The 27,497-nt window shown below is 44.4% G+C and overlaps 1 protein-coding gene and 2 long non-coding RNA genes across 3 annotated transcripts in view; 1 reads left to right on the forward strand and 2 right to left on the reverse strand.

The window, feature by feature from the left end:
* Window positions 1–27,497, forward strand: part of LOC105279745 (choline O-acetyltransferase) — a 34,384-nt gene that overhangs the window by 1,693 nt on the left and 5,194 nt on the right. The window contains exons 2-10 of the mRNA XM_026971218.1: window positions 19,237–19,409; window positions 20,196–20,376; window positions 20,736–20,910; window positions 22,383–22,612; window positions 23,905–24,116; window positions 24,368–24,490; window positions 24,930–25,116; window positions 25,732–25,800; window positions 27,200–27,400. Of these exons, the coding sequence (XP_026827019.1) occupies window positions 19,261–19,409; window positions 20,196–20,376; window positions 20,736–20,910; window positions 22,383–22,612; window positions 23,905–24,116; window positions 24,368–24,490; window positions 24,930–25,116; window positions 25,732–25,800; window positions 27,200–27,400 (1,527 nt within the window). The 5' untranslated portion in view covers window positions 19,237–19,260. The remainder of the gene's footprint in view (window positions 1–19,236; window positions 19,410–20,195; window positions 20,377–20,735; window positions 20,911–22,382; window positions 22,613–23,904; window positions 24,117–24,367; window positions 24,491–24,929; window positions 25,117–25,731; window positions 25,801–27,199; window positions 27,401–27,497) is intronic.
* LOC105279743 lies at window positions 382–15,184 on the reverse strand. The gene is made up of 2 exons (XR_893996.3): window positions 1,555–15,184; window positions 382–1,213 (listed from the first exon to the last, which is right to left on the reverse strand). It is a non-coding gene; the product is annotated as an uncharacterized LOC105279743 (long non-coding RNA).
* LOC105279744 lies at window positions 15,914–19,230 on the reverse strand. Its single transcript, XR_003406797.1, has 2 exons — window positions 17,618–19,230; window positions 15,914–17,427 (listed from the first exon to the last, which is right to left on the reverse strand). It is a non-coding gene; the product is annotated as an uncharacterized LOC105279744 (long non-coding RNA).

The raw sequence follows: 27,497 nt of genomic DNA on the forward strand, positions 1-27,497 counted from the left end.
AGAAGCCGACGGAGTCGAGTATCCGCGCGCCGTATCCCCGTGACTTTTGCCGTCGTCCCCTCATCCCGTACGGGGCGCTCCCATGGGATTCCTGGTTCGATGCATGCGCCAGCTATAAGCCGAGCCTCGTCGCACCCCCTCGTCAGCCCCAGGCCCCCCCCCGTAGCACATAAATAAATAAATAAATGGATTTACGAGGGCCCAGGCGCCACTCCTCCCCCGTCTCTCTCTTCTCCCGCGCAAAGCACCGGTGAAAAGGGATGGACGTAAGGGTCGCCTCCCTAGACTGTACCGGAACAATGCAAATATTGCCAAAGGAATGAGGACAGGAAGGGTGACATGGAGTATCGCGTAAGGTTGCCATAAGAACAAGACGGAATTCTGATGAATGATTCGCTTTAATACACAGATATAAATTATGTCTCTTCACAATATCAAACGCTCCAAAATTCTTCGAGACAATGTTCCCTGAAAATCGTCAAGAAATTTCACTTCCTCGGAATTCCCAAATTCGCAGTAGAAATCGTCCCTAGGCAATTCGCGTAATGTACCGGAGACGCGTCTGAATCGCAAAGCAGACTCGCGGATCGCGCCGCAATTTTATCGTGAGGAGCGCATTTCTCTCGCGAGAGGGAAAACACGCCGGACGTCGGCCGATAATTCTTCCCGCGGCGGTCTCCCACGGATGTCTCTTCATCTCTCTTACTTTTCCTCGCTTCTTGTTCTACATTTTCCGCTTCTCGCTGCGAGAGAGAACTGCGTCCTTGACGGCTGCCTGCCCACCCACGTAATTTCTCTGGTTTTGCCGAGCGGACCATTCACCGGTTCCATCGAACGGTTCGGCACTCATTCGCACAATCGCCGGTCCGGGTTTTCGATTTGCCGGCATACATCCGGAAATACATTTTCGTTTCTCGTTTCTTCAAGGGAGGGTCGGCTCCTACTTCTCTCCCCCGGACGAAGTGTCGCGAAAGGCCAAGCTGAAAGCAATTTTCTCGCCAGCGGCGGTGGCTGCCGCGCGAATTGCCGGTTCTCCTTCGATCTTGCTTTCCCTTTCACGCTATCTCTTCATTCATCTGATCGATGCCGGCTGCATTATCCATTTACGCGTCTTGCGCCGTCTTGTAAAAGCGGTCGCCGATCAATTCAGGGACACGCGACTCGTCAACGAAATTATTCGGTGGTCTTTTCTTGCGAGGGATGAGAATTTAATCTGCAATATAAATTTATGGTTATTTGTTATGCAAATATACGTTAATCGTAACTCAATTTCTGGCGTAAACAAGATTAAAGAAATGATAGAAAGTAATAATAGTAAGAATTTGTTAATAATGAAGAAGTGACTTTGTTGCAACTATAAATATGAGTTTTAACAAACAAAAGTTTTCAAATTTGAAACTTTCATAATTACATATCCAGCAGGCACAGGAATATAAACGTAAACGCTCTTCTATTAACAGTACTAAACAATTAATTAATAAATTTCTACAAAATTTAATTAAACCTGTAAGATTATCCTTCACAAAAAACGCGTGCATCACCCCGTCGACTCACCTGTGCTCACAATGCATCGCTTCCAACCCCGCGCATCCCCTTTAATCCTTGTATTTCTTTCCGCTTGTTCCCCGTTAATAGATGTCGGCGTCGGGGGTGAGAAAGGTATGAAAGCGTAGCACGAGAGGCGGTGGGAAGGAGGAGAAGGGTGGCTCGAATCCAAAACCTCGGGTCGGGTTGTGCGCTTCGCGGTCGCCGTTCCGGGGACCACGTCGGAGTCGCGATAGCGACCGTAAGCTAATATCACGGTGCCCCGCGGCGAACTGGAAAATCTCATTGGGGCCTCCATTATTCATCCGTGCGAGCCACCCCCTTCGTCGTTCGTTCGTTCATCCGTCCGTCACTTCGTCGCTTCGTAGTTTCCGCGGCGATAAATTCAATTCGAATTACAAACGCCCGGGTTTAATCCTCCCCCTCACCTCTCCTCCTTCCCCTCAGCGGTTACACTTGGCCTTTCTCGCGTTCTCGGTTTCTCGCTTCGCGATGTTCGCGACTTGGCCTGACGAAGATGCAATTACGACGCAATTAAGTGAATTACCTCAATGGAATGCGCAGCTCGCGAAGTTGCAGGCACTTCCGGTGGCAAGCTGCAGTCTTCAGGCTTCCTCCTGTTTTCCGAGTCCTCTCGCGGGGGTAGTAAAGTCTATCGTAATCTAAGGTATATTCTTGGATGAGAAATCGGCGCTTTGAGAAAATAGACGGCACGTTCGTGTCATAAATTCGTAAATATACGTAGCAACCATTCGTTACTTGATTTCTCCCGCGGAGATTAGCCGGCCGGAAGTTGGTCATTTTCAACGAGCGATCACGCGATGATCGCTTCCGCCAGCCAGAAGATTTCTACACAAAAATTACTATTGCATTAACGTAATTATCATAATTTCACGCACACAATGCCTGTATTTCGTTGACGTTTGATAAATCATATCGATCGGATACATTCGTATATATTTGAATATGCCTGGAAAGTAACGCGACGGTCCCCTCGCGTAAAGCGGTTAAAGTAGATGTATCCTCCTAGGGGGCACACGAGAGGGTGGAATAAAGAGATAGGATGGAGCGGAGGCAGGTGGATATCAGCACAAAAATATCGCGAGCACGTGCAAATGGCCGCGTGTCCCGGACTCAGGAGGGATCCCCTTTCGCGCGGGGAAGCGACAAAGTCTCGCTCCCGCAACACTCCGTGAAGGAGTGAACCACGGGAAGGAAGAGCAATAAACTTTTATGACCGTAAGCTCTCGCGTGCTTGCGCGGGCGACGGCCTCCGCTCGCGAGCATCGGAAACTCGGGGGTGTATAACGTCACCCTCGCGGCCTCGCAAAATCGTTGCGGCTCGGAAGAGATATAAGATATAAGACACATCGAAGAGAACACGGGAATGATTCCAAAAATAGAATTTCTCATCAGAGAGTAAAATAAAAACGGGGATTATTATGAATCCCGCAAGAGCACACCAAGTTTCGTAAACTTAGATCATTATCGCGGGAAGATTTGCTCTTTGCGTATTGCGCTACTCATTCTGAGGAAGCGTTAGAACGCCAAGCGAGAAATTAATTCAAACGATCATCCCTCTCAATAATTCTCGCGGAGGCGGAAACTCGACGAAGTCCAGGCGAGCAGCGCGTTTATTCGCCGCGAGTAAGAAACGAGACTCTGCCGTGGAGCGAGACAAGTGATACGAAGAGAAGAGGGAAGAAACTTTCTCGCAGGAACATACAAGAGAGGAAGAGGAGACCGGCTGATCCCACGAAGCCGAGCGTTTACTCGAACGAGCGGATCGAAAGCTAAACCGAGTCGGTGAAAGAGGGGTGTTTTTCGAAAGAGGGCCGCTTCCACGCCAAAGTACGCAACTTTTCTTATGAATCCCTGCGGACAGGAGAGAAAACCGGGGCGAACGAGGGTGGCCGTTTCACCCACGATTCCGCTCGCTGCGGCAGCGGGGGCAGGGAGAAGAGTGGTGTGACAAGGACAGAGGAACTCACCTCGCGCAAAAAGAAAATGTTTCTCGTCGAGTGACGATACAAAGGATCCTAGTTGCGCTTCCTTCATTCCTGCGCGCCTCCTTTTTGTCTTATTTCGGGACGTGTCAAGCGCCGTTCGACAGGCGAAAAGTCCTTCGCCCGATAAAGCTGAAGCCGCCAGTGAATCGATACACCAACGGTACACCTAATCTTCTCCTCGTGCCTCGTGTACCTCTGCGTCAGCCATTTGCACGATTTTTCCCTTTACGCGAGCGCCTTTGTGTCTCGAAAATCCCATATCAGATAAACTGTTGAGGTCTCGACATCTAAATATGTCCGGTGATGCAAGCTTTAGCGTTCAAATTGCTAAACAATAAGAAAATGCAAAATCATAATAAATAATAAATATTTTTCTAATAAAAAATTTCGTAAAATAGCTAATAATACTGGAATAGATAAAACTTTGACACAAATTATGACAATCGTTGATTTAGCATTAGAATTAGATGTTGCGGTACCGTAGTTTCCGTAGTTGCGGTACCTTTCATCGCATCGCGCACGATCGATCATCGCAGGCAACTGAGTTCGGAGTACTGAATTTGCAGCAAAACAGCAATTTGACAGTGTCCAAATAAAAATGAATGGAAAAACGAAATTATTGCTTGTGTGCCATGTTCTCGACATGGCTAAGAGGATTACGAATGCTTTCACGCTCTCGAGCGAGCAAGTGTCAACGATATCCGAGGTTGAACGTGATTACTGGCACGCGATTCTGCAACGCAAAACCGCGGCGGATGAACATACAGGATGTTCCAGAACAACGGCACTTTCAATTACCACTGCTTTCAATTGCGGTTGCAAGTTGAGGAGTTGCTTTGAAATCGGATTAGCCGGATTAGGCTTTGGATTTAAATGGACACTGAAGTTTCTCGTTCGCTGCATTGAAATTCTTTCTCTTTGGAAAAAGATCGTTGAATAAATGTAATGTTGATTTAATGTGTTAGAGCTCGTTAAAAAGTTAAAAACTTGCGAGTAATGACGCGGGTAATGCTTCATAAAATCTTTTAAAGCGATTATCCGTCAAGCAAGTCTCCATCGAGCGGCATGTAATCAAGTTGAAACGTGCATTAAGTGAAAGTGCGCAACTTTTGAGACCGCCTGTATGCATTGCGGAGAATAATATACGCGGTATTGCGGTTCATAAATTGCCGCCGGCCAGACACGTACGGAGAAGATAAGCACGTATGCTCGTCACGGTTTAAGATGAGACTCGTGGCAAGACTGTGCCTCTCTTGCGGTTCTCGTGTCATCATGCCGCGCAGAACGTGAAACCATCCCATTCAAATTAAACGGCTAATTACGACTATTAATAATCCCTTTTATTAGTCAGCGGGAATTAAAAGATCCAAGCTAATTTAAAGAAACGCCCAGACGCGGATGATCCCCGTTCGCGTATCCGTCAGGATACAATGTCGCGGTTTCACCAGCAGCACGCAGCCACTTCGCGTAATCTTGGCAATTTAAATGTTTGTCCCCGATGGGCGCACGCGGGTGGATCCTGCAACGGTGGATCGCATATCGCCCGGCTTAGGGACGCGCCGGTAATCCCTTGTTGAAACAGCGCTAAGCCCTTACGGATTGTCTGCGGGATCGCTACGACGATACAGCGGCGAACGGCCGATCTCGAAGGGTGACAACCCCTATCCGATGTTTTCGTTCTCGCGGTTTGTCCTATTCGTTTCGCCTCTTACTACTACCACTGTCGCTCATTACCCGCGTTTCACGCATGTTCCTCCGATTCTCGTTCCATTTTCAACCGAGTCAAATATTGTTTCAGGACTAATTACTGTTAAGCAATTGTAATTAATATAATAACAAAGCAGTTGTAATTAAAAACAAAAAGAATTTAATGTTAAAAAAATTCTGGGAGGTGAGTGACGTTTGAATAAATAATGTGAGAAATTCGATGGCGAGAAACACGTAAAATATATAAAAAAAGAACGAGAGTAAATCGTACGATAAAATTTTTATAAATATGTTCTCATTTATTCTGTTCCCTTCTTTGTGTTATCTTTCGATTCCTCGAGAATGAAGAAACGGGATATGGAAACACGCCTGGAAGACACGAACGATCGGCAGGAACAAAACGAATGTCGTACACGAAATTGGCCGATATAATATGTACCCGATACGAGCTGGGTAAATCGTCCCTACGCGGATAAGGGGTGCACAAAGCCAATCTCACCCAGGAGCTTGGAAGGCGCGCAATGGACAGTAATGCGGGGCGGAGGTGAACGACTGAATGATCCCGAAGAATCCGCAACTAATTCGAAAGGAGACGCACGAAACGAGGAGATGGTTTTGCAGAGATTCGAGCTTAAAGTGGATTTGTATACATATGTATTACAAAGTCCGTGTATATATTAAAAATGTTCGAAATAATTTAATCGGGAGTTTAAATTCGAAGAAGTTGAAGACGTAAAATATGCCAACGCGGCGACCCAGCAATTGCTAAGAATTTTAAGAAGCTTATTAATTTGGATTTTTGTGCTTAAAGTCTAACTAACCTAAATTTTTTAATTAAATATTTAGAAAGGCACACTTTTTACACGTAAATTTAATATAAGATTCGATGCAAATTAAATATAAACAGATTGTAAATTTTGCATCGCAGAACTTGACTAAAATTCTCAGAAAGCAAATTTATGTTGCGCGCATAAAACCTCTAGGAGGATCCTTCAAGGATAATGACTGCAGTCTTCATTCCTGCGAAGCTGATCAAGACAAGGAAATCGTCTTTTCACGTAAAAGAGCATTCGTCAGTTCGCGCGAGAGAGATCCGCGTCTTCTCGACGGCGGCTTGCTCTTATATTCCAGAGAAGCACTTAGGAACGCAAATATTTATGGTGTCTTCCAGTCTGGAGTGAAAAACAAAACCTTCCTATCCTCCGAAGGAGAGGAAGATGAAAGAACACGATGGAACACGGCGAAGGGAAAAATCCCTCCGTTCCCTCCCTTTCTCTCTCTCTTTCTCTCCCTTTCCCTCTCTTATTGGGGTAGATATACCCCGCGGGATTAACCTTTAATTCTATCTTGTCTCAAGGCAGCCCCTTCCTCGTCCTTGAGGAAGGGTCCTCGTGGCGTGCGCATCGAATGCTCTCCGAGAGCTCAACATGGGCCAGGAACAAGACCGAAATGCAATTTTCGAAATGGCTTGACGAGCAGTTCGAGATCGACTGCTCTTGTCAGGTCGTTCTGGGAGAACTGGAAAGGATACCAAAAAATGATAAGGACAGGAATATATTTTCCCTAACGAGGAAAGCGAGTAGAATTTTTGAAAGATGACACTTCGATCACATATGCGAGGGTTGAGGCGGTAAAAGAGCTTCGGCAGAAGAAGCTTCAAGTGGGTCAAACGTAGGAAAATAACCGAGCTATTTTTGTAAAAACGCTGCAAGTATGGGTCGTTACTGCGACAGCTAAAGGGCCACGATTTGTTACTCTCTGATCGTATCATTACTCGGAGCCGGCTGAAATTTTCGTGAATTACACAGCCTGAATCTCGGTTTATGCCGTTCTCCGGTGGTCACGCGACGATTCTCGAACGAACGAACGTGCGGCTCGAGAAAGTCTCTCTCTGTCTCTCTCTTTCTCGAGTCCGGGGATGTACATGCAAGAAGGGACGACGGCAGCAGGGCAGGGCAGGTCAGGTGGATCGATGCAGGTTACTTACGGGGGTCTTACACGCCTTCGCGAACCGCCGTGCACGCGTCGGCTCCTACCCTCGGCTGAAGGGGGAGGACTTGAATACGAGGTTTGGCCGGAAAGCCGTCCAAAAAGTCATCCAGACAGCCATGAGTCTTGAATATTCTAACGGAGGAAAGTTTCCTCAGGAGAGAACGAAGAAGAGGATTATCGTCTATTGTTGTCCAGAAATGGTAGCGCCATGGGAAACAACGCGTTCTCAGAAAATGCTTCCTTAAAAAGTTGCCATCTTTCTGAAAAGGAATTTTTGGAAAAGTCATTAAAGACTTTTTCATGTAAAATACTGGGAGTTGTGTCTCTCTCTTCCTGCCTAAGTCGCTCGTCTAAGTTTTAAACTAGTTTCTCATCATTTCGCAGGCAGGCAGGCCTCGGTTGTATCTGTAACAAAGATTTTCCACGGCATTATTTCATTTTGTTCACACAGCGCAGCGATCCTGTTGCGCGCAGCATATTGTTGCGGCCCTAGATTTCCGAGATCTCCGTTGTCGGCGGTAATTAAACACTTTACGATGAAACTTTGGGAGAATCCCGACTCGCTAACATGCCGCGTTGAAATTTATAACAGATAAAAGTCGTTATTACTTTCGCAATTGGTTGGCGCAATCACGTCGGAAACGGGCAACGATGGCTGGATGCGTGCAACGAATTGGAGAGCTACTCCAAATTGCGCCACGACACGAGGCAATGTGTTTGCTCGATTATAAATTGCCACAGTATCTTTCATCAACGATACACGCAAATATCATTTAATGTCCAGCGACAACGCGGAATAAAACCGAAAATACTTCTAGCTATGACAGATTACGGAAACCAACAGAACTATCGTATTGTATTTTCATTACTGTTCGAGGGCAAAGTTCTCCCAACTGAAACATGCACAAAACTAGAAGCTCGACTCAATCATGGTCTCAATTATTCATCAACCTTTACTCATTACCGAGGTCTCGACCGACGGCGACGCCGACGTCGACGACTCGGGGGCGCGTGTTATCGTCCGCGGCCAGGTGAAAGAACGAGGGGTTGACCCCCGGTTCGCCGGGTAGAATCCAGACGAGCCAGGCGAGCGGGCTCGCCTCTCGCAAGGGTGTCCTCGGCGCGCCGCGACAAGAGTGCGCAGAATCCGGGGTAACGATTGCAGGCAAGAGAAGCACCGGAGGAGGCGGCCATGGCGCACCACAGGTAAGGCGAGGTGAGGCTGCCGATTTGGGTCAGCACGCGACCTCGTCCTAAAGGCCGGACTCGCTGGAGGTTGCGACCCGCTTAAAGAGCCGGATCGATCCGCATCGACCAAGCAGCTCGCATCGCGCAACGTTCCACAGTCTTGCCTTTTCTTATTGTTAGCGTTTTATCTCTGGCGCGCGCGTTGGCGTTCCCATCAAATCGGCCGCATTGTATGATGTAATATGATGTAATGCGACCGGCTGCATTATTGATGGTGTTCGCCGTGCGTGTCCCCGTTGGCAGAAAGATGCTGCTGCGACGAGCGACGCTTCGCGCGATTCTCGAGCAGTTCTGAAGCGATCAAGATGTATAATTAATTATGGGAAAGCTTGTTGGATATTAAAGAAAAGTTTCATTGTTCGATGTAAATAGATGCCATTGGTGCGTTCTATTATCTTGGTTTATCTGTGGTTTACCTGGACCAGCACCGCGGGATTGAACAGATGCAAGATAATGCAGAGGAGATGCGAGACGTGAGGTGTGAGAGATGAATAATCCCAGCTGGGCGCGTTCGTGTTAAATGTAGCTCTCTGCTTGATTCCCATCTCGCGTCGCTTGGGAAAACGGAGGCTGAAATCGAACAGCGCTGTATTCGGCGCGCTGGAAGGATCCACGCGTCATTCTTCATTTATGACACTGACGTATGATTTTTAAATCATATTCTTAAAATAACAGAAAGCTGCAGCTTCCAAGCCTGTCCATTTTTTACTTTCGCTCGCATATTGGAATACTCCACGTCGGAAATCACGTAATGGTGAAATTGACGTAACTCTCTTTCTTCCTCGCAAAATTTGCTGAAAATAATAAAGACTAGATGGAGAAATAGAACTTCGATGTCTTCAATTTAAAGAAGAAATAACTATATCTGTTCGATCTTCTTTTTCTCGACGATTTAAGAATATTAATACTGAAGAAATATTGAAGGAAGTCTGAAGATGTGACAATGACAAAGAATATTACGTAATTAACGGTATATGTTAATTCCAAACTGTGCAAGCACCATAACGAATGCAAGAACAACCAAGGAAAATCCATCACGTTTTCGATGGTGAAACTTACGTATCGCGTCGAGCTCGGAAGATCCGCAAGCGAAAGTTTCCCTGAATCCGTAAAGCGTCTAAGGCCTAACTACACCCTGCGGGCTTTCCCTTATGTAGTTTTTCCTCCCTCACACAAAGAAAAGAAGAGGACGAGATGGAAGAAAAAGAGAAAGAGAGAAAGAGGAAGGAAGATGGGAAAGAAAATTAATTCGAGATTTTCGGATGCCGCGGGGGGTCGCTAAGATTGAGAACGCACGCTCAGTTAATCCCTCGCGTCACGTGGTTTCTCGATCTCGTTTTCTTCGCGGATCAACGGATACCCCGTGCACGCGATCCGTCGAAGTCTCCTCGTCGAGGTCTCCGCAATCCGGCTTCCTATTCCAGCGGATTCGGAATCGATCCCGCTTCCCGTTCCGTGTACGTGCGGGACTTCGCGAGGCTCCTCGTGAAAGAGACTGCACGCGTCACGACTTGCAAGCGTAATGAAGGTCTAATAAGAAAATGAAAGCCTTGGCTTATTCCTCGTTTGTTGGTCCATTAGATGAAGACATACACAGTGGTGATGTTTCTCACATCGGAGAATAGATGTATTTTGTAAAATGCCTTGTATATTATTATTAACATTGCGAGAAATTTCATATTGTCTATATTAATTTCTTTCGTACATTTCTTTATCGTGGAAATAATTTAGTTTTTTCATAAATGATTTAAAATAACTTTAAAGAGAGAGAGGGGGGGGAATTTGTTGGAAACTCTTGGACAAAGTTTTTGCGCAGTGTTGCACTCGGCGGTTAAATATTCAATTATCCACATAAAAACTGTGTCAGGTTAATTAAGCCGAGCAGAACGCTCTGATTAATTTTGAAATTAATTTCAAAGCGCTTGCGGGTTGGAAGAAACAGGTCAATTGAAGCACTCAGCAACCCAGCAAAGCGCAAAGCGGTATATCGTTCGCGTAAAATACAATGTTAATGGAGAATTTAATGAAATCACGTCGCGCTCCGCCGTGACAATAGACGGCACGAATCGAGTTGTTGATGGAAAATTAAGCAAACTCCGTGCCGTTCGAATCGCGGTCAAGTAATGCAGATGCAGACGCGCGCGCGCGCTTTAGCGTACAATCGATGTAACGCGCTATTAACTAGATATTCAAACGTACGTATATTCAGCGTTGATCCATCCCGAGCGCAAAATAGATGCAATGCATACCGTATATGCATTTAACCGTCGCGCAGAATTGCCTTCGGGCTGATCTGCTTGCGATTTCAAACGTTGATGAAATGCGGCAAGGAAAATTAACATTGTCCCAATTATATCTGCGCACGCCTGATCCCGCGTTGCGTCGCTTTCCAACGCACTGGAGAGATCGATTTTCCGATCGCGATCTCTAATCGCACATAACGTCGAAGATGCAGTTCGTAAAATGATGCGTAATAATGATGCAGAAAGTAAAAATTGCTCGCTCGCAAGGGGGAACAAGAGGCACTTCCAACTCCGGAATTACGGCGGAATTGCAGACGCAATTTCGGAAATTGCAGCCACGAACGTTGCTGACGCGTTCCTCGCCGTTCCTCGGCTTTGCAGGAGCATGATCGTTTTCAGTGAAAAACACCCTCCGCGAACTGCCCAGCATTAACAGCCTTCTGCTCGGGCTGCTGAGCGTTCACGTTCCGTTGCTGAACACGCGACGTCGTCGCGTATTGGTTTCAGGGAACTCTGGAAATTTGACGGGCGGATATTACAGGCCCAGCGCACCTCTGTAATGCTAAACACGTCACGCTAAATGCCGTTCTATTCCCATGCGACGCTGATTGTTCTCCTCCTGTGCGAATTGATCTGAGAATAGCACGTCCGCAGCGCTCGGCATTAAAAGTGATCTTCAGGATATTCAGGATGCGGCTTCAAATAGAATCGCCGTGAACCGATTCTGACATTACTGATATTTCATGATATTTTCGATAATGCGCTATTTTTGATTGCCCTTCTTTCTTCTATTTTCTTGTTGTTGTATACTGAGTGCAGCGAGCGAAGAGTTTCATGGCTGAATCGACCGCATCAACCATCCGCGAGAGATCCGCGAGAGAGACTTTCTACGCGTTCAGCCTTTCTCTTTTTTTTAATTTGCGGATCACGCGATGGGGTTGCAAAGGGAAGCTCATCTCGTCTCTACTTGCGTGGTATGTGTGTGTGTGTGCGTGTATCGAAGGGAAGAAGCGAGAGGTCCATCGATTGGAGAGCGCGTAAGCCCTCCTGACCCGACCCGGTGCGTTTTCACCGTGGCTAATGAAGTATCGCGTTGAACGAGAAACTCGATACACACTATGTATAATACATTCGCGACGAGTTGTCTGAAATATGAGCGGTTTCGCGAGCGGAGGGAGCCCACCAGTGTCAGGACCTCGCTAAATTTCCCCCTGCGCTCTCTCTGCGACAAGTTCGCGACACGTTAAATTCCGACGTGTTCTGCTCATTATCACCGTGTCAGCAGTTTCCTCGTTCGACTGAAATGAAACAAGTTCAAGCTTCATACGGGGAAAGCGTAAAACGAGCAAATCGCTACATTCACTTTACATCTATTCTTCGCAAATAAGCTATCAATTAACGTGATTCATTAATATTACAAATCTCAGCTCATCTTTTCCCTTTCCAAAGTTCAGACGAGCTTCTGGGTCAAGCCAGTATATGATCAGGCAACAGATGTACACGTTATCGCATTGCGTTAGCGCAAAAGCGTAGATGCTTTGAGGACTTCGTGAAAGGGCAGAAGATTTAATTTATGAGTAACGCGTTCTCTTTTTCCTCGCAACTTACTCTTCACGGATGAGAGAGACACGCTGGACACACACGTGCCAGACACACGCGGCCGACCGGCCGTGTCGTCGCGGTGCTCCGGGTGGTCGATAACGCCGCGTTTGCGCCGACGATGAGGGAGGATGAGGAGGAGGCCGCGGACGAGAAGCGGAGGAGCAGGTCGACGAGCAGGGTGCGAGCGAGCGCGAGGAAAGAGCGAGGAGGCGCCGAGAGAATTCGAGCTCGACGGCCTCGTGTTTCGGCTTTTCTCTGTTGAAATCTCCGTAACTTGACACCCCTCGAATGCCGAACTTCAATGCCGAACGACGGGGGTTGTTGATGTCTCCCGGAGCGCCGCGTCCGGAATTGCAGCTCGCACTGACACCCCCACAGGCACCCCCGCGCGGGATTCCAGGCGGAATTCAGTCCATGGCACTGAAGCATTCTTTGCGATTTCTTCAATCCTATCGAATAATCGATATTAATATATCGAATTCTGAATTCTGAATATTTCTGAAGCAACGGTTTAAAACGTGGAATTTATGCTCTCAATATTGAACTGCAAATTTTATAAATCGCATCAATTTTCGATCAATTCTATATAAAATATTTTGTACAATATTATAATATTTTTGTGATCTTACTAATAATGCTGATTATAAATTATTACGTCAGTTGCATGTTGAAGAATGCATTGCATATTCCGTTGCAAGAAGCACTTTTCGGGGCACTCCGTTCACTTGTTAATCATAAGTCTGCAGTAGTTTCCAATTCTCATTTCGTAATCGCGAATAGCTTGATACCTATAATCTCGTTCGCCTCCGCGCCGGCAACACCTTTCGATTACACGATAGCGCAACAAAAGAGAGATCGTAACCGTCACGGAGACTATTACCTGATAGTATTACCACACGTCATTATCCTGTTATATCGCCGCGAAGATGTATGCAGATGTACACCAGCAAATCACTCCAAGTTTGCCTGCAGCAATAAGAAAAACCTCTGCTTTGTCATAACAAGTTCATATTTCTCAAATAATTTTATAGAAATTAATTTTAATAACAATATTCTCTCTCTCGCTCTCTGTTTCTCTCTTTCTACAAGATTCAATAATATTTTTAAAAAATCGAATTAGCAGACCCTCACTTAAGCAAATTGAATAAGCTAATCTTGAAGAGTCCGCAATTCGGCTACGATTATAACGTTCCATCGGCTGCCACGTGTCCCGTGACGCTCTTCGTGTCACACATCGCAAATGTTGAAGGTAGACGAGTCGATTACACGTCGATAAGATGACAGGAGTCGGAGGACGAGGACGGCCCTTGAGAGCCTCGTAACGACCACGGCAAAGGACGAAAGTTCGCGGTAACTTGGGACGACCGCGGAATTGGCTCCGTCATCGCCATCCGTCATTCTCGCTACGGCAGAACAAATCGTCGTCTGCCCTCCCTTCCCCCCCGACACATCTTCGGCATAAAACCGAATTCCCGACGAGAATTATTCGATTATACGCCGTGCACCCTCCGCGACACCGGCGACGATTAATAATGTTGCGCGCCCCCGTAATTTGGACGCGTGCGAGGGCAAAGCGAGCGAGCGTGGATACGTTACTATTTCGATAAAAAACGAAAAGTATTTTCTCTCTTTTTTCCTTCTCTCTATCTCTCTTTCTCTCAGGGGGATTTATCCCGCAAAACTACACACTTATCCGCGAAATAAAGAATAAAAGCAATTATTCTCTATTGCTTTTCGTTTCCGCTTGTAATGTTCGCTTCTTTCTCGCATTAGTGTGATAATTGAAAAGGAATTAATCTTCTCTCTCTTTCTCTCATTAATTCGATTATAACTACTGATTGATTATAATTTTAGAAAAAAAGAAGTAAATCACATTTTCTTTTTTCCCGTCGGGATAATTAAATACCTCCGATACGGAAATCGCTCGTCATTAACTTGAGGAAAAGAAACGTTTCTCGTTTCTGGGATAAAATATATCCGCAAGCAAGAGATCTTGCTGGAAATTCCCGCTGCAGGCAATTAACTATCTCAGGAACGCCCAGATTTAAAAAGTTAACAATTCCTGGGCAACCCTCTCTGCAACACCCTGTACAACCCGTGCGTGGGTGCAGCGAATAAATGAGCGAACAGCGTCCATCAAATGCATTGAGACGTTATTGCGCCAACTGTTTCCTCATCGAGAACGACGACGTAGGTCTCTCGTAATTCCGTTCGCGCTCGTTAAGATCTCGCGTATCGTCATCGTGCGGAGCGCAAACACACACACATACACACAAATACAGGCGGAAATTTTATAACGAAACACTTTGCGGCTGCACGAGACGCGGGAGATGAAAACGGTCAGCGCAACGTTTAACGTAAGCGCGATTCGACGGGTAATCCATATTCCACGAGGATCCTCTAATGTAACGATCACGTGCGCCGGTATCTCATTAAGCCGTGGAGAACGGCGCGTACAAGCATCCGTGAGGCACCAAATGTCGGTTTCGCAAACATCCATCCCGTGAGCTGATCGTGAGCGGAACGTCGTGTGTCACCGGCTGATCCTGCAGATCTTGTTCCACTGCCGCCCGTATAAGCGTGAACTGATGAACGACGCAGTTAGATCCTAACTCGATCAACAAAAGCTCGTCGAGATGTACCAGTTATTTTTATGTAAAAATATATTTTTTTAATTTAATCGAAATTTAATATAGTTTTTATAATAAATATAGTTTTTAAATTTAATTTGAAATAATTTCTAGAATTATCCGCTTTTACTCGTAATTGTGTATTTGCCTGCGTCCTATATTCTCTGTATGGATCCCCAGCAAACACAAAGTAACAGGTAATATACATGTTAGTTATAATTTCCCACTTATTAATATAAATACAATATAACATACGTGTTATGTAACAATTACATTGTTGAGTGGGAAATTATAACTAACATGTATATTACCTGTTACTTTGTGTTTGCTGGGTCTGTTATATATCTATATATATTTTTTAACAACCCTGTGAATCGTTATTAATTTTTGTATAACGAGGAGTAAAGTGTCACGTGCGCCGAATGCGCTTCCATAATGAAACACCAATTATCGGATCTGCTGTGCAAGGTAAACAATCAATCCGTATCCGGCATTCGCGTATCAGGAGCCTTAATTAGAAAACGAGTATCGGGAAGAGCTAAAGCGCGAGCGCAATTACTTAAGCATCTAGTAATTGTTCGCGTGATTGCGAGGGATTGCAGACGCCACCGACTCTACTTTCACATAGGGAAGTGTGAACGATCGCTATCGTCGAACAGATCGAGAACCCGGAGACTTTAGTGGATGGAAGCGGATGGAACTCGGCACTCGTGGCCGCTTCCTCGCGAGGGTGCGCACCATCAACCACGCGGAGACCCGTAGATCTGCGTGACGTAAGGCATTAATATCGCCACAAGTATCTTTTCGAGCACATGGTTGTTACGTGTACCAGACGGGCTGATTAGTTAAGCAGTTATTATTATACGCGCGAGCCGCCTGACATGCCTATTTGTGCGATTTAAGAGGCAGACATTCTTGACCGTGAACGGCACAACTAGGAGCTGACAGAAGCCACTTTATTTCGAAATGAGTCTCTATTACTACAAGCAGCCGTTTATCACAATGATTAATTCATACTTTAATTACGTCTTTAATTACGTGCCAGATTATATTTATGTGCAGTTTTATATGCATCTGATTACGCGCGTTTGTTATTTAAGTATTTATTTTAGTGGTCTCGATGTATTAATTTCTTCCGTAAAAACGCAGTAATTTGCGTTTCCTCTATGAACATGTGTGTATGTGTTCTTTGGGCATATTAAGTTGTTATTATAATTTGTCGAGCTGAGGTAAGGAGAGGCCAGTGTTGAACAAGTCGACGAATCCTCAAGTTGCAACTTAATGCAACTTTTGGAAAGTGGATAATTAGCGAGTTTCTTCCCCTTTCGAGTACCCCGCAATTACAGATGCATCGAAAGAAATGCTGTTTCACGTGCAATGGTCTCGTGCATCCGCGCTGAAGACGAATCCGCGTCGCTCCTCCGCGTGCGCATCCTTCTGTGCATGCACGTTGCGCAGCATTGCACGTGCGCGTTTGTGGCGCAACGCGTTGTCGAAACATACCCGGTCTTACCCGGCAGAATCGTCGTGCTCGGTTATCCGCACGTCAAAGACACCGGATTGGCGCCGGTCGAACAAGTCCTGTCCACGTCGGCTGAATGTAGCAGTCCTCTCTCCCTCTCACAGCATCCCTCTCGCGGTATCACTCCGTTAGGCACGCATCTCCGTTGTACGCTTCGCAAATTTGCGTAACTCCAAATTCCGCACTGTAGAAGATGCGCATTCAAACTGAGGAATGGAATAGTTCTGCTAATGTCGCATTGCGAGTCCTAAGCAGAAAGAGAATTTTTTTAAATTTCCGATGGACGCGTGTATGGATTGTAATTTGTAACGTCAATGATCTAATAAGAATTTAAAGATTTAAGGATGTCGTATAGATAAATATTAATGTTCCGAGAGAAATCAGTCTTTTCTTTGGGTAATATTGTCACGTCGACTAACAAAAAAATTAGTAACAGAATCGTGCGGCAACATTTAGCTTTTTTTATGGTGTCCATCGCATGCGGTTTGCTGTAATGACTCGGTACCTCGGATGTCGGACGCATCGAAATGTCAGGTCGTTAATCTCTCCGCGAAATGCAGTTTCCTAATAAACAAGCAAATGAGGGAATTTACGAAATTCCGTAAAAATGTCACTACACGTATGTTCAATCACGACGTAACTCAGAATACACGCAGAATCGGATAACCGCACGTGATCGCGATCGTGTCCTCGTGCAATCTCATCGCAATCTTAATTACGTAATTCCTGTTGGTTCTTGTCCGTCTCCGGGGAAATCCAGTCGAGGAAAATTCAATTATTATAAATGTCATCAAATTTTCACAGTACAGAAATCGGAGATTCACCAGAGGACGCAGAAGATCCGCAGAATTATTCCGCATTCAGAGTGCAATTTACATTCGCAACAACTCGAATGAGTTGTCTGTACATTGCGTCGCTATAAATAGCATCTGCAATAATATGAACAAATTGATACGCTTCTGTTAAATAACACTGCAAACAATCAGAAGTTATAACATTCTATTAACCATCCGTAAACATTTTATCTATTTTATTTATAATAATAATAATATTAACTAAATTGACTGGACAACAACGGCAATACATAATAAATTATCGAACATCATTAAGGAAGCCTACTATTGCTACTGGCGCATTGTAAAGAAGAAGGTCTGTAATCGCCTTCGTTCGCCGAAACTGTGCATCGACGATCTAAAAAAAGGCCTGCCGGCATCTTCTGGGGCGCGCGCGAAACGATGTCATCTCTCGTCGCAAATATAGCAGCTATTCCGCGAATACGCGACAAGTTGAGAGCGTGAGTTCTATCTATAGGTGTTTCGAGAAGTCGGAGCTGCCCGATACGTCGTATCGACGCGAACGCCGGACCTCGTGAAACATGCATGCGAGATCCACGACTGCGGCGACTTCGTCACACTGACCTAGAATCGACCGTGAAGGGGGAAAGAGAGAAGTCGTACTTCGTGGGATGATACAATTACGGTTCAATTGTATAATATAATACGTATGACGTATGGCTGCCTAGTTGCTGCTTAAAGAGCAATCTGATCCGGAACGTCTCATCGCCGCCGACTTCACGTTCAACGATATATCTTTAGGACGATTTAAGATCGAACTTCCGTTAAAGGGATGTCAGCGTGATCGTCTACCGTAATTTCCGAAACGTTAGATCTCCAAAATATCTGAAAACAGTTGAGCTTTTAAAAGATGTCCAGTTGAAGCTATAATTGGGAAGAAATATGATCAGAAAGAAAATTAAATAGAAAATGTGAGGGGTAAAAGTCAGCGAGATTTCTTCCACACTTTGTACGTATAGAATTTATTTAGATATGACGCTACATGAGACCGTGTTACAAACTTTTAGATTCGCTCTTCTGACAGCGAGTGATTTTCGCGCACGGCGCGCGGCAAAACTCGATTGTTTAATCCGCATTTAATGATGCGCCGCGAGACGATAATACCCGATTATCGAGTGCGAAAAATCACGTCGCTTTACCGCGACGTTAAACGCCACGGCGACAAATTACGCGTAATTAAAAGCGCGTCAAAGTGAAAGTATAAAATCGCGTCCCGCGTCTGACAGCGACACGATTCATACGGCGCGTTTGAAAGTTCGAAAACGCGTCCCGGATTTTCCTCTAAGACATTCATCGGACATTCTTATTACCTTTCATATTGACTATAACAAATTGTGCTGCGATAACGCCCGTCCTGATGAGTGATTTACCATCGGGAAGCTTAAGGCAATCGCGACACTGCATCTTCTTCGTCCGCGTCTCGCAAATCATTCGCGCGAAGATGATCATCCGCTCGCGCCAGCCATCGAAATGCGTTCTACTCGTAATCTATCGCTGACAGATGCATTTCTGCTGCTGTATTTTAGTTATTTATTTGCTAGCCACTTTACTTTCATGCGACGTTATCTTGACTAATTAACGATTGTTATCATGCAATTATCGTTTACGGCACTTCATCATGCATTACGACCAGATAGCAATCGTGATCTTCTTGTTCTTCATCGCTTGACTGTGTGAACCTGATCACATTACATAAACCTTGATCACAGTCAGCGTAGTGATTAATGATCGTTCGCGTATTTGAGTATAATTTGCAATCAACAACGTGAATTATACATTCAATTATATATATAATTGATAATTATTTATATAATTCACGTGCGACGTACAGTTAATAAATAATTTATACTCTCAATAACGTGGATAAATGGATCGTTTGTGCAGGCGACGGAATGGTGGCTGAACGACATGTACCTATCCTGTCCGCTTGCTCTGCCGATCAACAGCAATCCCGGACTGGCGGCGAAACCGAAGAGATTTGCGAACCAGCAGGAGGCGGCGGTGTTCCTCGCGCGATTCCTCACCGAGCTCCTTAATTATCAGGAACTACTGGACAGGTGAGACAGTGCGACGATCTTCCACAAGCTTGCTCGTGCGCTCCGCAGTGAAAGTCCATGTTGATGGATGATAACGATGATGGAAATCCGCGACGTCATTATTTCCTCGTAAACGTCGATTATCGGATTCTCTCGCTTAGCGGACGTCATCGGCAAGCTTTTGGATGTTCGTATTGAACGCAATGTGCTCTAAATGCCTGAAACGAACAAATGAACCGTGTACATCCACCGTAAGCTGATGATCGGCGCACGGAAGCGACATGACGAGATGCGACGTGCCGATCGACTCGTCGCCGACGTCGGGGACAAAAAGAAGCCGCACTGAAATCAATTTAGAGAGGAACGTCTGCGAGGAAATCCGGGTCGTAAGATCCATAGAAAGCGAGCATAAAGAGGAAAGGGACCCGGCGACGAGAGAACGAGCGGACGCTCTCGTGACATGCGGCTCAAAGGATCCTCGGTATCCTGCATCCGGACGGGAATAAGCGGGAATAAGCCGGGACGGCAGCGAGTGTTCCTTTCTTTCAAAAACCGACGCAAATTCGCGGCAGGCCGCCGCCCTGGTTCTCTTAATATAATAATATAATATAATAGCGAACTGGTCTTGTTCCTCATGTTTGCTCGCCAGAGGAAGAGAGAAAGAAAGAGAGGGAGTTTAGAAAAGAGAGACAAATTTTTATCTTATCAGATAAATTCCGTCGAATTGAAATTTTCTGTGCGTTTCTCCTAATTACATAAAAAAACAATATCAAAATCATAAAATAAAATACTTTTAATTTTGGACAGACATGGATTGGAAGTCGAGCGTATGAAATCCAAGGATGGCAAAACCATGCAGTCGCTTTGTATGGCGCAACATTATCAAATGTTCCGGATTTACCGACGACCCGGGGTGAACAGCGACGAGCAGATCATCCTGGATAGAGCGTCCTCCGGTGATCACATCATCGTTGCCCACCACAACCAGGTATCGATTTGGAACATTTAAATAAAACACGTTGCAAAATTGTTGGCGATTATTGATGCGATCATCGATGAATGATTGCAATATTCGACTTTGACTCTTGAAATCTCGAGAACCGCTTTCATCCATCAGTTATAATCACGTTTGTCATACTAGCACATTTTGTATCTTTTAATTGATTTCTGTTTAATTATTTTCATTAATCAAGGACTCGGTTGATTATGAATCTTGCATATACGCACGATGCGATTAATTGGTATCAAGTAATTAAAAACATTTCATCATCATTGAACGATATAGTAAGATATTCTATGCTACATGTATTGCTAAGTGCACCTTTTTCAATACACTTTGTGCTGCAGTTTTACAACGTGCCAGTGAGAGCGTCGGACCGAGGCCGAATCACGGAAAACGAATTGACCCAGCAATTGTTGAGGATCATGGAGACAAAGGCCGATCCTAGAACTCCTCCGGTTGGAATTCTCACGACGGCGAAGCGACCAGCCTGGGCGAAGGCGCGGGAGGAGCTGGTAAAAAGTGCGTATACCATTTAGAAATGTCCATTGAATGTAGACACCTGATATGCACGAAGAGAACATCGAACTTTAAGCGCTTCGGCCAGGCACTCTCATATCGTCGATTTCAGGCGATCCAGGCGGTTTTTAATTAGGATTTTAGGTTTTGATAATTAGTAGAACAATTAAGCTGAATGTTCAATCAGGCATTAAAGCGAAGAAAACTCTGATAACTTTCTAAACTTTGCTTAGAAAGAATCTAGTCTCTTGTTTTATCTCTTTAAATCTCGTTAAATTCTCTTTCTATCGATTTTCACCATTTTTATATAATTTTTTATGACAGATGGAAGTTAATGTGGTTATATAATTCATAATATTCAATGTCTCCTGCATAGTAGAACTCGATTAATGTTTCCAGTTCCAAATATAATATGACCATAGACAGTCATATACAGCCATTTACATTTCTATACAGAATCTTATTAATATCCTATCAACTTACATCAAACGTCACGTTTCAAAATTTGATTTATAAAACCAAAATGAACATGTCTTGCAAGTTTTATCAATCAGTTAACCGCAAATCTGTTCACCAAGCTCTACAATCGATTAGAGCGAAGCGGTTACTCAAAACCTAAGCGTCGCGTCTTCAGGCAACCCTCGTCGCCACGCACCATCCTCCCTCGATGGGGAGGATGGCTTGTCGCCATAATTATTCAGTCGCGCGTTCTCCGCTTTCGCCAATATTCGCAATATTCCTATTAACTCTCTAACCCGACCTTGCTCAACCGGAGAACCTACGACCTATCTACCTACGCCTACAAATCGAATGAACGGCCGCAGTAACGAGTTAACGGCAACCTGCGTCCCGCCGTTGATTAATTAATGGCGGAAGCGGCGTCTCCGCGCGGAGACAACGGCGAGGATTCTGCGCGGCTCTCGTTAAAACGAAAATGTGTCGATGTTCTACGTTCCTACGTGGTGGATCTCCTATCGCTGGATACGCTGATGTTTCGCACGATACTGTATCATGTATATCGCTACACGTGTGTGCAGCGAAACTAATTAAAATTAAAGCTGATTAAAATTGTAAAATATGCGTCGCATAACTGTCCGATCACTGTCTTCGCATCCCGAAGTAAAACTAAATGACTCTGGCCGCTTTTGCACTCTGCGTCGCAGAACGAAAATTAAGATGGATGCACGAGGATGCCGATTAAAATGTAGATCGCGATCTATTTTGAATCCGGAATGAGATCTACAGATCTAAAATGAAATAATTGGGACCGGGTTTCCAAACGTCGCCAATTATTTCGGTTTTTGCCTCCAATTATCACCAACAGTGAAGGGTCGCTGCATTATTGCGCCGTATCTCTATGTAATTATTAATAACGGAGCGTGTAACGTGCGAATGCACGTCTACGGCTGGCTTGCGAAAGTCGCGATATCGTGGAAGCTAATCGGAATTGACAAAAGCACAAACATAATTTCCAGGTGAGCGCAACCGACACAATCTGGAGCTGCTGGAGCGTTGCCTCTGCGTTATCTGCATCGACGACGACGTGCTGCCGACCACGTTCAACAATCCCATCCGGAAGGAGGATCGATGGATCGGCGATCGGGATTACGCGAACGTGCTGCATCACGCTCTTCACGGCGGTGGGTCTCGACACTTGGGCGCGAATCGCTGGTTCGACAAAACTGTCCATGCCATTTTGGGCAAGGTAAGCCGGAAATTCAATCCAACGGAAACTCGTAGCACGTCGAGTGCAAAAAATCTCGAAAAGAGAAAATGTAAAAATGATAGAATCAAAACTGTTAGAAATAAAATGAAATTTTCAGAAACGAAAACGACTCAAATAAACCAAAAATTATTCAGACAGAAGACTTCTAAAAACAAACTAATGAAACAGAACTGTTAAAATTAAAAATAATTTGGAAACGAAGAGGACCGATAAAATAAAAGTAGCTGGGACAAAAACGGCACGGGAAATGATGTAGACGCGAAAATGAATTTAAAAAATGAAGAGTTATAGACGCGAAAATAGTACGATGCAATAAATTTGGAAAATTGATTGAAATCTGAGCCTGCTCGGCATTATGAACACGAGAGAGTGCGATTGGTGAACGATGCGTGATCGAATCTATCCGAGCTGGAAAACGCACGATGGGAAATAATGCTGTTGGTTTCGAAGTAATAGCGTCACGCAGTGATTTCCGGTGACGGGCCCCTTGACCGAGGGGGACATCGAACACCTAACAATTCGCGCGGCATAGAACGCGCAACGCGCGTTTTCCACGGAGATGCACTCAGCCGAATCGCACTTATCACTTTCTCTCCGCTCGCAAGACTACTCTTCTATTTAATCGATGTCAGGGTTCACGGGCGAAATCGTCGTTCGTGAATCGCTCGCGACGTTGCGGTATCGCTTTCATATCCCGCCACGGTGAAGAAATATAATATGTTTGACCTTTCCCAGCCGGAATATTTTCGCGGACTACGAAAACACCTTAAATTGAATTTTGTGCTTTGCATTTTGTTGATGATTATATCAGTTAATTAATTTCCTGCCACAATTAATTGCCTGCCATCGCGATAAAATGTTCGCAGCCTTTGTTCACCTTCTGTAGAGGTGCTTTCAATCAGCATCATTTACAGATACAATTGCAAGGGTATGCTAATGCTATAATTATGTAATAATATTGCAGATTAACAGAGTTGAATAATAATATTGCAAATGTCGATAGATGAAATATCAATTTTCAATTATTGAAAATTTATATTATCAAATTATTAAATTATTTGCTAAGCTCTATTGAAAATTTATATTATTAAATTATCAAATTATCAATTATCAAATTATTTGCTAGACTCTAACGTAAAAAATTACAAAAGAAGAAGAACTCTCATTATTAGAATTGTTATTTATGTTTTATTCACGTGCCTAACATGAATAAAACGTAAAGAACATAAAGAACTTAATAATTCTTTTCATGATAAATTTCTTTACTTCAGGACGGAATGTGGGGATTGTCTTACGAGCATTCCGCCGGCGAGGCACCGGCTATCTTCACAGCTTTCGAGGAGATCACGGAGAAGGTGGACTCCATGTCACCACCCGACGAGAATCTGGTGCCCTCGCATCTACCAGCCCCCGAAAAGCTGGAGTGGAGTCTCACTGAGCAGAGTCTGAACGACATTAGAGAAGCAATGACGAACTTCGACGCGTGAGTAATCTGGAAGAAGAAGAAGAGAGGAAGAAACTCGTGCATATCGTTAATTCGCAGCAAATCAGATTCTTGAAGATCGCTGAAGAAAAGTCGAGTTCAATTTCAATCACTTATCTGTGATTGTTGATATAATAGAGATAAATTACTTTAAATATTGTGTTATTATTATAGATATCTTGCTCTATGGAACGCGTCGCACTTTGCTTAAATTCGCGTTTACGTAATTAGAAAATTTCATCTTCCACCAGGCTCGTAGAAGACTTGGACCTCTGTATTCTATCGTTCGAGGATTATTCGAAGGACTTCATAAAGACCTGCAGAGTCAGCCCGGACGCGTACATCCAACTGGCACTTCAACTTACGTACTTCAGGTGAAGTATATGGAAAGCGCGATGGATTTTACCTTCATTCTTTACTCGAAGAATAAAGATTCGTTTGAAGGAATTATTGTTCATAACTAACACTCAACAGCTAGGTAGAAATAGAAACGCACCAGCAGTACCACGGATCGATATCGAAGATTAGCACGTTGAGAGTGCTATACAGTATTTCCCAGCAATAACAATTTATATTCACCTCTACACATTTCTATAAAAATTCTTGAATATAAAGTTGACAATCCTGTTCTAAAAAGAAAAATACAATCTTAAATCAATAAAAAAGTCTGCGTCTGAAATAGACAAAATAATTTAATACAGCGCCTTTTCCTTCCACATTACCAGATTTTAATTATTTATTATATGCAAGATTCGACAAGATATTAATAAATTATATTGCCAACTCATCAGAACGATACTGTGCTTTTCGCAGGCTCCATGGGAAACTCGTGGCCACCTACGAGAGCGCCGGCATCCGGAGGTTTGCGATGGGCCGCGTCGACTGCATCCGAGCCGCCAGTCCGGAAGCGTTGGCGTGGGCGAAGGCGATGTGCCAAGGCGACCCTCAGGGTCAGATGAGCCAGTCGAGCAACGCCGCCGTAGACGGAAGCCCGAAAAGAGTTCAGTTCACCATTTACAGTGTAACTGAAACTTGGCATTTTTCCTATGCGATTCTTGTGAACGTACAGCCGCATGCAGGGCGCGGCCGCGCACTCGACAATGCTACAAGACCGAGCAGACTGCGTTTTCATTTATTTATATCTTATACCCTTTATTTTTTTCGTTTATAAGTATGCTTCTATAAGTATGTCGCTTCACGCGCTCTATTCTCCTCGAGCTGAAAAATAAATTTTCGATATTTAGTTTGTTATGAGTAATGTATTTTACGATTATTTATGGATAATTTGGGACTAAGGGAAACATTTGTTCTAGCAAAGAAACCTTAGTATGGTATTTCGGATACGTTAATCTGAAAGTACGCGTTTGCAAGACATTGCTATAGCATAATATAAAATAATTAAGTTCAATACAATATGAATAATTTAAAATATTGTTCATTAAAATTCTCTCTCAAAAGTCCTGCTGTGTTTCAGTATTTTTATTGCATAGGAATCTGACCACTCTCATTCTCTTTTTCTCTCTTTTTCTCTCTCTCTCTCTCTCTCTGTCTTTCTACTGTAAAAGGAATTATTTAAAAAATACTCTATACATACTCACGATACGACTTTTTGCAGTGCCACGAAAAGTTTCGGAGTGCTTGGTCGTATTGCCCGTTTGCAACAAATGCATCCTCCTATAACAAGGTTTCGATCTGATATCTACGCTGCTTTCTTTATATAAAAAATGTGTCCCTTGTCTTACATTATTAAGAGTTACGTAATTTTTTATTCTAAATTCATCGTTTTGTTATATTTTCGTCTTTCATTTGTGGGTATCATGTGTGATCGCAATTCTTTATATGTATATCGTCATACGTCAGATCGATAGACATATGTACATACATGTTATTTTTCATATTTGCCGATTCTTATCAAGATGCATGCAAACGTCAGTGTATAAAAACATGCCATACACGCGCGTATGATATTCTTGTGCTGGCTAAACGTTGCTTATACGTGTCTCTCATTCGTTTTCGTATCGGCAGTGTCTCTAAAATATTCTTTAACATTTACCTCTTATTGACATTTCCTCCTCTCACGCGCGTTTCCACAAAACAAATAGCTACAAGATAAAAATTCTAAATCAAGGGAAAAAGCAAGAATGAAGTAAGATCCGCAGCATATAAGCAGAGATCGAGTAACGCACGAAAGGGAAAGAAAAAATAAAAATCTTCTCCTCGCCCCGCCGAGGAAAAGGCAATCAATTAAAGCGAGGCCACTGTTGGTTCATTCGTACTCTCCTTTGCAATCGAGTGTTTGCACGGTTCTCGAGAGGCCTCGGGCGAGTTCCGCGGGGATATTCCGTTCGTTTCCCTTACACGGGCTCACCCCCGCTCGGAAAATACCACGGCAACGAGCTGTTGTTCCTCATTTACCGCGCGCTGTTTCCCCTTTGGCGGTGTGTTGTCTCAGCCGTTCCTTTCTCTCTCCGTCGTCATTTTCAGATCCTCCGCAGCGAGGTCACGTGCTGTCACGAAGATACACCCCTGATGCACATCCTGAAACGCTTACAGCAATAAGGATTTGTATTCTCGCTTAATCGGCAAGCTTAATCGTTCTGCAAAAATATCTTCCGTCAATATTGCTCTTTCGCCTTTCTCTCGATGTAACTTTATATCGAGCACGCATTTTTCAAGAACTGTCTATTTAAGGGATGTTCGTTATTCTTCCTGTTACTTCATGTTCGATGTTGCTTCTGATCCCGCGATCTATCGAAAGCAAACAATCTTCATGCCAGTGTCGTCTACTTCACTGCTTCAATATTACCAAAAGCAGATCACTCTTTAATAAGATCGGAATATCATGAAGAAACTCACGAATTAATAATCCGTAATGAAAAGCAAATTGATTTAGAATTTAGTTTAATGGAAACGCCGTTCAATTACAGCCATTCGATCGACAAAGTTTCTTCATGATCTCTCCAAACGCTGATACCCATAATTTCGCGATCTATGCATCGTGAGTAATTCGGTATCAAAAAAAGAGCCAAGAGATGGATCCCGTTATACTCAATTGAGCGTTGTTTCCGGCTCGACTTCTCCAGGCGGAAAGGATCAAGGAGCTGTTCGACCTAGCGGTGCAGAGGCAGACCAAGGAGATGAACGATAACATATACGGCCTGGGTATCGATAACCACCTGATGGGGCTGCGCTACGCGGCGAAGGAGGCCGGCGAGCAGATCCCGGAAATCTTCACGGACGAAGCTTACGCGATCGTTAATCACTTCGCCCTCTCGACGTCACAGGTCAGTGATCAGGGTCCTCCTTCCTTCTACTGATCCGAGTTACGTGTCTGCCACTGGCGTGTCCGTCTCGTCAAATTTTCTAAAATAAAATTTGTCT

Source organism: Ooceraea biroi, chromosome 7 (assembly GCF_003672135.1).
Source record: "Ooceraea biroi isolate clonal line C1 chromosome 7, Obir_v5.4, whole genome shotgun sequence".
Lineage (NCBI taxonomy): Eukaryota > Metazoa > Arthropoda > Insecta > Hymenoptera > Formicidae > Ooceraea > Ooceraea biroi.